This window comes from Coloeus monedula, assembly GCF_965178545.1.
Source record: "Coloeus monedula genome assembly, chromosome: 15".
NCBI classification, from domain to species: domain Eukaryota; kingdom Metazoa; phylum Chordata; class Aves; order Passeriformes; family Corvidae; genus Coloeus; species Coloeus monedula.
Window position 1 is genome coordinate 17,182,749 of NC_138795.1, and position 10,254 is coordinate 17,193,002.

Here is a 10,254-nt window from a genome sequence, read left to right on the forward strand (position 1 = left end):
CAAAGCTTTTTGGGGGACAGGGAGCTGGGGGGACCCACAGGGTCAGCTGAAGTGAAGCTCGGGGTCGGGCTCGGGGGCTCTGCCGGGCGGAGGGGGCGGCGCACGGAGCTGCAGAGAGGGAGAGGAGAGGGAAGGGGAGAGAGAGAGAAGTGGTGCCAACGTGCTGAGGCCACTCATCCCCCTTCAGACCCCCCCAAAACAAACGGGTGGCTCCATTACGGAAGGGCTGGGGCAGGTTTTGGGGTACCAGCATCCCGGTGATGTGGCTTACCGGCCGCAGGCGGGTGGCTGCCAGGTCCGGAGAGCTCTGCCCGCTGCCCGTGCCATCCTGCCAGCAACCTGGGAGGGCCCGGCAGCTCAGCCTGGCTTTCCAGGCTCCCCCAGTCCCTTCCCAGTCACCGCCCAGCACTCACCTCCCAGCGCTGTCTCAGGAGCAGGGCTGGGGACCAGGCTGGCCCCGGGCACGAGGCCAGGAGGGGAGAAGGGCGGAGGGGATGGTGATGGCAGCTCCTGGGAAGACACAGCCAGCAGGGATGGGAACGGTGGGAAGGGGGTGTTCACCCCAGCAGTCATGGAAGATGGGGGGTGCCCATGCCAAGGTGACACAATGACCCTCCTGCCACCAACCTGCCCGGCCGCCTCCCGGGCCCCGGTGAGCTCCTCCACCACCAAGGAGGGGAAGACGCCGACGCGGCCGTCGAAGTCGCCGGTCCAGAAGCCGTCGTCCACCTCGCCGGCGGCGCGGGGCAGCACCCGGATAATGGCCCCCTCGGGGAAACTCAGCTCCTCGGGGCTCTGCCCCTCGTAGTCATACAGGGCTCGCACCAGCCAGGCTGGGGGGAGGGTGGGAACGGGGCTCAGCACCCTCTGGGTCCTGTCCCCCTCCCTGGGGTGGGGGTGATGCCCAGCACTCACCTCCAGGCTCCAGCACCAGCTCTGCAGCCATGATGCTGGAGAGCTGGCGGTGCAAGGCAGAGGGGCCCGGGGGGCCGAGCCCAGCCCCCGAGTCACACCCCAGGGACAGCAGGTACTTTTCGGGGACGTAGCCAACCTGCCCTGCTTTGTTCCGAGCCTGAGGAGGCAGAAACCATGTGAACATCTCAGGTTCCAGAGTGGGGACAGCCTGGGGACCTCCAAAAGGTGTCCCCCAGCATGGAGGGGGGCTCAGCCCGCTCCCACCTTCACCCACTCCTCTGCGTCACCATCCTCGATGATCTCCAGCTCCTCGCCCTGGCTGATGGACAGCTCATCCGCCTGGCAGCCCTGCAGGAGACGGGGACAAAGTGGCAGAGAGGCTGAGGTGCCATCCCTGGGCGGGCAGGGTGAGGGCCAGGCAGGCAGGGCCGTCCATACCTGGTAGCCAAAGATCACCCGGCAGGTGTAGGGGTAGGTGCGAGCAGCAGGCCCAGGCTCATCGTCCTCGTCCGGCTCATCGCTGTCCTCGTAGTCATCGAACTCGGCCGGGTCCAGCCCTGTGGGGGTCTCCTCGCCTGTCCCCACCATGGCCCCGGCCAGCCAGGCATCCACATCCAGCCCTGCCGCCCGCAGCAGTGCCAGCCGTGCCTCGGCCTTCACTCGGCTCACCTGGGGACACCACACATTGTCACCGTCCATGGGACACCTCCAGGGGCATCCCAACCCCACAGACCCCACCCCCAGCGTGGTGGCACCCCCAGCACCACACCCCAAGTGCAGCATCCTGGCCACCACTCATCCCTGTCTCTGCATGCCCCACCCTGGGAGTGACGGACCTCGAGGCCACCCCAGACCCTCTGACTGGGGGACCCACCTCTGCCTTCCGGATGTTCTCCCTGGCTTCTTCCATCTGCCGCTCCACAGCCGCTGCTTCCGCCTCCGGCCCCTGCTGCCGCCTGGCCTCCAGCCGCTGCAGCACCTGGGCGGGCACCCGCGGCTCAGAGGGTGGTAGCAGCTGGTGAGGGGCTGGAAAACCCCCTCCCTGAGCCCCCCAGCGCTCTGTGAGGCAGGACAACACCCACCTCCTCGCTGTGTGCCCTGTTCTTGTGGTCCCGGGCCACCCGCGTGGCCCAGCGCCGCGCCTCCTTCTCCAGGCTGGCCCCGTCGTCTGCCGGTGGCAGCAGGCACACCTGGGCAAGGACACGGGGGTGACAAGGGCTGTGCAGACCCCACCTTGCTCTAATGCTCCCCCTCCACTCACCTCCTCCAGCCCGGCTAGCTGGAAGCGCTGCTCGGGTGCCAGGGAGAAGGCGGGGTGGTCCTGCAGGAAGAGGAGGAGATCCTGCTCCCGGCACACCTGCAGCAGAGAGCGGCGTGGGGCTGGGGGACTCCCCTGTGCCCTCCTGTCCCACCCAGCTCGCGGGACGGTGCCGTTACCCGCGCAGACGCCTCCACAACGCTCTGGAACCAGTCCCGAGTGGCCCGGCAGGTCTCCACCTCCGTCCGGCTGGCGGCCGACAAGTGCTCCCGGAGCCGCTCGTAGAGGTCCCCATCCAGTGCCTGGGGGAAAGCGGGTGGGAACCACCCCCAGCACTGCCACATCCCCCCACTGGAGCATCCCTGACACCTCCAGGGCAGCCAGCCCTGACCCTGCACCAGCGGAACCCTCCCTGCTGCCCCCCTCACAGTGGCACTGGGGGGATGCTCCTTGTGGGACCCTGGGGATGGGGCACGGAGGGTCCGGGCAGCTCCTACCTGCATGGCTGCGGGCAGCTCCACGCGCTGGTAGTGCTGCAGGTGGGCAGCAGCAGACACCAGGGCGAAGCTGTACTCGTTCTGCACCCCTGCCAGCTGCCTCGAGTGCTCGGCCAGTCGCGCTGAGAACTGCGGGGACGGGGACAGCACGGCTTGGTGGTGGTGCCCTGTGTCCCCTTGCACCCACTCACTTGGGTACCCTGCCAACCTCTGCACCACCGACCTTGGCACTGAGCTTTTGCAGACTGGCCTTGGTGTGAAATATCCGCCGGTCGCTCTTCCGGAGGCTGGGGAGGATGGGAGGGGGGTGTGAGGCCACCCTGCAGCCACAGCAGCCCCCTGGCCCCGTGCCCCCTACTCACCGCGCCTCCACATCGGCCGCCTTGTCCTTGGCCACCTCGCTGCTGCGCTGGAGGTGGCTGAACTGCTTCTTCGCCTTGTCCAGCTCCTTCACCGTCTCCAGCAGCTCCGCCTGCGCCTTCTGCAGCCGCTCGATGCCCTGCGGGGAGCGTCAGCAGGAGGGGACAGCTGTCCCCACCGCCCGGGCACAGGGGACATGTCCTTGCCCTGGTACCTTCTTGAGGGTCCTCTCCTTGGAGAGGCGGGCGCTGCGGGCGGCCTCGGCAGCCAGGGCGCGGTAGCTCTCGGAGGCGGTGACACGGACCTGCCCGGCGTGTGCTGTCCCCTCGATGACTCCCTTCCAGACAGCGGCCACGCTCCTGTGGGCACGGGGTTAATGCAGGGCTGGGTACTCCCTGCCCCTTGCCAGCTTTAGGGGATGCCCGGCAGGACCGCCAGCACCCTCAGTCCCAGCAGGGCCTTAGAGCTGGGGACATCCCACCCACAGCTGCATCCCGGCGACACCCAAATCCTGGTTGGCATTAAGCATCTCCAAGCTGGGAGGGCCATGGATGGGCACAGCCAGCCCCAGCTGGTTGTCCCCAGCCCTGTCCCTGTCCCCAGCCCACCTGGAGTCGCCGGCCTCGCCACGGCCCCGCTGCCAGTCTCTCTTCACAAACTGGCTCGCCAGCCTCTGCAACGCCTGCAGACAGACCCGGCATCAGCAGCACTCCCTGACCCTGCCGAGGACCCCAGCACCCCCCACCCTGCTCAAGGCCCAAAACTGGGCTCCCCACCCCGGCTGTCCACCCCACGGACCTGAGGACACACACGTGTCCCCCCCGAACACAGACACACACATCCCCATGGCTCAGTGTCAGCAGGAATCCCACGGTGCTCCCCATGAGAAAACCTTTCTGGGGAGCAGCCACCACAACGAAAAGACCCCCCCAGTGTGGCTTTTGGGACAGAGCACCTGCAAGGGGACACCAGCGAGGGACACTGGCTCAGAGTAGAGGAGCTCCCAGCAAAGCCAAGCACAGCAAGACCCCAACCCTGGGGGGACGATCACCCCCAGCCTGGGGGCTGTGAGGGAGGGGGTAGCACGGTGACCAGCTGCAGGAAGGGAGGGCACAGTTCTGCTGCACTGTGTCCCCAAGGGATGCTGCAGGGACATCTCCCAGCAAAACCAAGCTCTGACATTTCAGAGCAGCGCCCTGCGATGACCCAGCAGACAGCAGAGCCCAGCAGTTTCCTCCCCCCACAAGGATTTCCCTCCTGGCTCCCAAAACACCCAAGGTTGGGGCCATGCCGTGCTCAGCAGAGCCCCCAGCAGGTGCTGAACGTGGTCAGGGTCCTCCTGGCAGGATGAACCATCCGGCACCACCCTCCGGGAGCTGCCATGCTCGGATAATTTCCGAGGCTGCCCATTGCCTGCGTGGGGCCGTGCCCAGCTCCTGCCCCACAGGCAGGATGGGGCCTGGGCCTCCCCAGGGCGTTGATCCTGAGTCCCGTGGCATCTCCTTACCTGCCCATACTCCCTGTCAATGGTGGCCCTCTGCTTGCTGTAGGACCTGGGGGGAGAGGGGCACAGAGAGGACACACAGAGAGGGGCAGGGATAGGCCATCCCTCCCCGCCACCATCCCCCTGCCACCACCCCGGTACCACCACCCCCTGCCACCATCCTGTCCCCATCGGGCCACCCCAGTGGGTGACGGAGCCCATGACCTCGACGTGACAGGCTCAAGGTGAGCCGTGCCCGGTCCCTGGCCCACCCGTGCAATGAGCTGCCCGGTCTCAGCTCAGGGACGCACACACACCAGTGGGATGAGCTGTCTGATCTCAGCCTGGGGACACACACACTGGTGGGATGAGCTGCCCGGTCTCAGCCTGGAGACACACACACACACACGCACACACACACATGTGGGATGAGCTGCCTGGTCTCGGCTCGACCCGGGTGTCACATATGTGGGCCCTACCTGATGTCCTCCAGCAGCTCGGCGTCCCGCTGCTGCTTGCTCTGCAGGCCCGACAGCTGCTCCAGGAGATGGACCCGCAGCTCCTGGGTGAGCTTCACCTGCGGGACGGCCCCGCTCAGCCCCGCGGCCCCGGCCGGGATGGGGTGCGGGGATGCGCTGCCCCCCCCGCCCGCGCACCGATCCTCACCGCCCCCCGGGTGCCACCCAAACGCGGCCTCGCTTCCCCAGCCCCGTGAGGCTGCGCCGGGGGCGAGTCTCGGTCACGGCTGCAGGACACGGCAGCGAGGGAGAACCCGGCCCCGGTGATCGCCCCGTGGCCCGGCCCGAGCCGGCGCTCACCTTGCGCGGCGGCGGCTGCATCGCTGCGCTGCCACGGTGTCGGTGCCGGTGCCACGGTCCCGATCCCAATGCCGGGGCCGGTCCCCGCTCGCCGCCGTCCCGATCCGCGTGTGCGGAGCCCGGAACTGCCGGGCCGGCCTCGCCCCGCCCCCCGCGGGCCCCGCCCCCCGCGGGCCCCGCCCATCACGGGCCCCGCCCTCTACAGGCCCCGCCCATCATGGGTCCCGCCCCCTACAGGCCCCGCCCATCACCCCCACTCGGACGCGCCCCCAGAGCGGCCACGCCCCCGGCCCGAGCCCCCGATGGACACGCCCCTGGCCCCGCCCCTCTGCCCGCGCGGGCGGGAAAACCGCGCCCAGCAAGCCCCGCCCCTCGGGGGCTCCAGCGCCGCCTGGTGGTCGGTGCTGCACGTGTGGACGGGGACACGGGGACATGGGGACATGGGGACACGGGGAAGCTGGGACATGGGGATACGGGGAAATCGGGACATGGGGACACGGGGACACGGGGACATGGGGACATGGGGACATGGGGACATGGGGACATGGGGACACGGAGACACGGGGACACGGGGACACGGGGACACGGGGACATGGGGACACGGGGACATGGGGACACGGGGACACGGGGACATGGGGATACGGGGAAGCTGGGACATGGGGATACGGGGAAATCGGGACATGGGGACACGGGGACACGGGGACATGGGGACACGGGGAAACGGGGACATGGGGATACGGGGACATGGGGACACGGGGACAAGGGGACATGGGGACATGGGGACACGGGGACACGGGGACATGGGGACACGGAGACAGGGGGACATGGGGACAGGGGGACAGGGGGACACGGGGACATGGGGACATGGGGATACGGGGACACGGGGACAGGGGGACATGGGATCACGGGGAAACGGGGAAACGGGGAAATGGGGAAACGGGGACAGGGGGATATGGGGACATGAGGGGACAGGGACATGGGGATACGGGGACACAGGAGCACGGGGACACAGGGACATGGGGACACGGGGACATGGGGACACGGGGAAATGGGGAAATGGGGACATGGGGACATGGGGACACGGAGACAGGGGGACATGGAGACAGGGGGACACGGGGACACGGGGACACTGGGACATGGGGACATGGGAATATGGGGATGTGGGGACACGGGGACAGGGGGACACGGGAACACAGGGAAACAGGGAAACGGGGAAATGGGGAAACGGGGACATGGGGGGACGGGGACATGGGGATATGGGACACAGGAGCACGGGGACACAGGGACATGGGGACACGGGGACATGGGGAGACAGGGAGGTGGGGAGACAGGGACATGGGGGCATGGAGACACAAGGGTATGGGAGACAGGGACATTGGGACATGGGGAGGTGGGGATAGGAGGACACGGAGAAGCAGGAGGACAGGGACATGGGGATATGGGGAAACAGGGACGTGGGAACACGAGGAAATAGGGAGACAGGGACATGAGGACACAGGAGTATAGGAGACAGGGAAATGGGGATGGGGGAAGACAGGAATATAAGGATGCAGGGATATGGGACACAGGGACATGGGGACATGTGGACACAAGGAGGCAGGGGGACAGGGACATGGCTAACGCTGGGACACAGGGAAATGAGAGATGGGGATGTGGGGACACAGGGTCACAGGAATATGGGGTGATGGGGAGCACTGTCCTTGGGCAGGGGGACATGGGGACATGGGGACATGGGGAGTTCTGGGACACACAGCACTGGGATCACTGGGGGCTGAGTCCTTGTGCATGAGGACACACAGGGTACTTGTCCCGGGATGTGGTGACACATGGGGTGCTGGGGCACTGGTCCTGGGATGCGGGAACATGTGGGACACTGAGGGGACAGCCCCCAGCACAGGGACATGTGGGGTCCCACATCACGTGGAGGACGCAGAGCCCCTGGCTTGGCAGGACCCTGACACGGGGACATGGGCACAAAGCTGAGCAGTGGCATTCAGCGGGGCCACCTGGAATCGTGAGGGGTCCCCAACCAGCCCCTGCCTGTCCCCCCGTCCCTTTGTCCCCCTCCCAACCCTCTCCCATCCCCTTCATCTCTCACTTCTTGTTCTGATCTGGTTTTGCTCTGTGGTTCCTGCAGAGCTTGTGGCTTTCCCCACTGTTCCATTCGTCCCTTTCTCTTCCCATGACATTTCTGGGGTTGGCTGCACGTGTCCTGGTCCCCGTGGTGTGTGACGATGCACAAGGCTGGGCTGGGGATGTGTCACCGGCTCTGTTATTCCTCCTCTTAGCCAGGAAAATGGACCGGAGGTCAGCCAGCGCCCACTTTGGTGACAAGAAGGGGACAGAGCAGGGTGGTCCCATCTACATCAAGCTGTGTGACACCGGCTTGTCAGCCTGACCCCGGCGATGGATCCTGGGGATGTCTGGTCCTGGCCACGTGTCACCGGGCTGGGAGCCAGCTGCCACCTTCCTGTCCCATATATGGGGCACAAACAGCTCCATCTTCCCGCCGTGCTTCTCACCCGTCTGCCTCCAGCTGCCTCTTGCCTGCTTCCTCCTGCCCATGGTGTGGCTGCGGCTGGAAATCTCTCCCCGCCTCGATGGTGTGCCCAGGATGCTCGGCGGCGGTGACAACTGGCGGTCGCTTCGTGCTCCAGTCTGACACCACAGGACTGTGGGCAGGACGCTGGTGTGACGTGGTGGAGACAGAAGGAGGGTGCCAGCAGGGAAGGCACCGGTGACGCTCCCGGCGTGTCACCAGCCCCGTGCCGTTTGTGCAGACCCGGCTGGCACAGCGGCCACTCCGCAGAGATGTCCCGGCTGCTGCTGTCACCTGGTTCTGCTGCTGCCTGTGTCACCCTCCTGCTCGGCTGTGCCTGGCTCGGCTCTGCCGCCCAACCTTCCCCAGGTAAGTGCCTTGGTGGGTCTGGGGGTGATGGGGTAGGGCAGGGGCACCTCGCTGGGACACCCCAATATCACGTCCCGTGGCACCTGGAGGCGATGGGTGCGTGTCACGGGGAGAGTTCGGGGCCCTGCTCTGCTGCCTTCCCTCAGTGTCTACATTGAGAATCCGAGTGAAACCCAGCCAGCATTTCCCCTTTTGGCAGCAAAATTCAGATTACTGCTCGTGTAACCTGAATTTTCCATCATCTGCATGGGGAGAGGGGGCAGAGGTTGTGGGAAACCTGTGGGACGTAACCAAAGCCCCCCGGGGTAGGGTGTTCTGGGGACCATCGGAATAGAAATTCCAGAGCTGGGGCTGACATGTAGAGCCTGTCTGGCTTTTTTTTTTGAGCAAGACAGAAAGGGGATTTGATCCTGAGTTGTTTATCTGGTGTCCGGGGACCTTCCTGTTCTTCGTTTTTGTTCTTCACACGCAGCAGAAAGTCCCCGACCGCAGGAAGATGAGGAGATGTCTCCTGGCTGAGCTGGGGGGACGGCTGGGACTATCCCAGCCCCGTGCTGCTGCGGGTTTCCCGGCTGCCCTCCTGACCCCGTTGTGCTGGGCTGGGTAGGACGTCAGCAGCGCCAGGGATGTGGGAGCAGAGCCCATCTGGGCTCAGAGCAGGGCACCCAGCTGGGCTGACACTGCTGCGGTGGTGGCTGGCACAGGATGTGGCACGGCTCGGCAGGGCGAGGGCAGCAGGGCGTCGGGGGCTCCCCTGCCGTGGGACAGGGAGATGCCACCTCCTGTGTTTGCTGGTGGCTCTGCAGGGAGGGGTGACAGCTCAGCGGCCCCGAGTGGGCAGGGTCAGCGGGAGCGGGCTCTGGGCTGAGCCCCGTGCCTCGTGTCCCCGCAGTGCCTGTCCGAGGGCGAGCCCTGCTCCGCCTCACACCCCAGGAGAAGAACCAGTGCTCCGAGGCCTCCGAAGAAGATTTCCTCAATGGCACCCTCAGCACCCGCCTGCTCCCTGCCCTCTACTCCGTGGTCCTGCTCGTGGGGCTGCCAGCCAACGCTCTGGCCTGCTGGGTCCTGGCCACCAACTTCAGGAGATGCTCCTGCGCCCTCTTCCTGCTCAACCTGGCCGCGGCCGACCTGCTCTTTGTCCTCCTGCTGCCCTTCAAGATCTCCTACCACCTCCTGGGCAACCACTGGCTCTTTGGGGACTACCTGTGCCGCACCATGGTGGCCTTCTTCTACGGGAACATGTACAGCTCCATCCTCTTCCTCACCTGCATCGGCCTGGAGCGCTACATCTCCGTGGCACACCCGTTCCTGTGGAAGGGCTCCAGCTGGACAAGCGGCAAGGTGGGCATCTGTGTGGGCATCTGGCTGCTGGTGGGGCTGGGCATGAGCCCTCTGCTTCTGCGCTCGCACACACACGATATCTCGAGCCTGAACATCACGACGTGCCACGACGTGCTGGGAAAGGAAACCCAAAAGTTCTTTGGCTACTATTTCCTGTCCCTGGTGGGGCTGGGCTTTGGGCTGCCCTTCGTGCTCATGGCCATCTCCTACAGCTGCATCCTGGCGCGGCTGCTGGCCAAGGGAGGGAGCCACGGGCAGGTGGTGCGTCTCCTGGCCCTGGTCCTCCTGGTCTTCATCCTCTGCTTCACGCCCAGCAACGTGCTGCTCTTCATCCACCACCTGCTGGAGCCCACGGGGTGCAACAACGGCACCTACGTCTCCTACGCCCTGGCCCTGGTGCTCAGCGCCTGCAACAACTGCTTCGATCCCTTCATCTACTTCTATGTCTCCCGGGATTTTCGGGGCTGGGTCCAGGATGCTGGAGGCCGCTGCCTGCGGGGGCTCGAGGCCTCGTCGGGGAGGTCCACGGAGAAGACGGCCCTGCCCCTGAGGTCCAGCGGGCAGAGCCAGGGCTGCCAGGCTGCATCCCCCTGAGACACAGAGCCTGAAACGTGCCCACCATGAAGGGCTGGTAATAGACTTGGGCAGAAAATCCCACCTGGATCTGAGGTTCC

General features: G+C 66.0%; 2 protein-coding genes across 2 annotated transcripts; one reads left to right on the forward strand and one right to left on the reverse strand.

Moving 5' to 3' along the window:
* Positions 1-42: 42 nt before the first annotated feature.
* On the reverse strand, positions 43-5,441 carry FCHSD1 (FCH and double SH3 domains 1; the record flags this gene model as incomplete). Its single annotated transcript, XM_082291499.1, has 19 exons — positions 5,332-5,441; positions 4,993-5,090; positions 4,538-4,583; positions 3,639-3,712; positions 3,245-3,389; positions 3,033-3,169; positions 2,894-2,957; positions 2,671-2,799; positions 2,353-2,475; positions 2,177-2,272; positions 1,998-2,105; positions 1,790-1,894; positions 1,354-1,584; positions 1,180-1,263; positions 916-1,072; positions 628-833; positions 414-510; positions 272-339; positions 43-108 (listed from the first exon to the last, which is right to left on the reverse strand). Exons 1-19 carry the CDS (start codon positions 5,350-5,352, stop codon positions 43-45), a joined length of 2,055 nt encoding a protein of 684 aa, XP_082147625.1. The 5' UTR covers positions 5,353-5,441.
* A 2,701-nt stretch (positions 5,442-8,142) lies between these two features.
* Positions 8,143-10,174, forward strand: LOC309578700 (proteinase-activated receptor 3-like; the record flags this gene model as incomplete). Its single annotated transcript, XM_082291491.1, has 2 exons — positions 8,143-8,239; positions 9,132-10,174. The coding sequence occupies 2 exons, from the start codon at positions 8,143-8,145 to the stop codon at positions 10,172-10,174; spliced, it is 1,140 nt and encodes a 379-aa protein (XP_082147617.1).
* Positions 10,175-10,254: the final 80 nt, after the last annotated feature.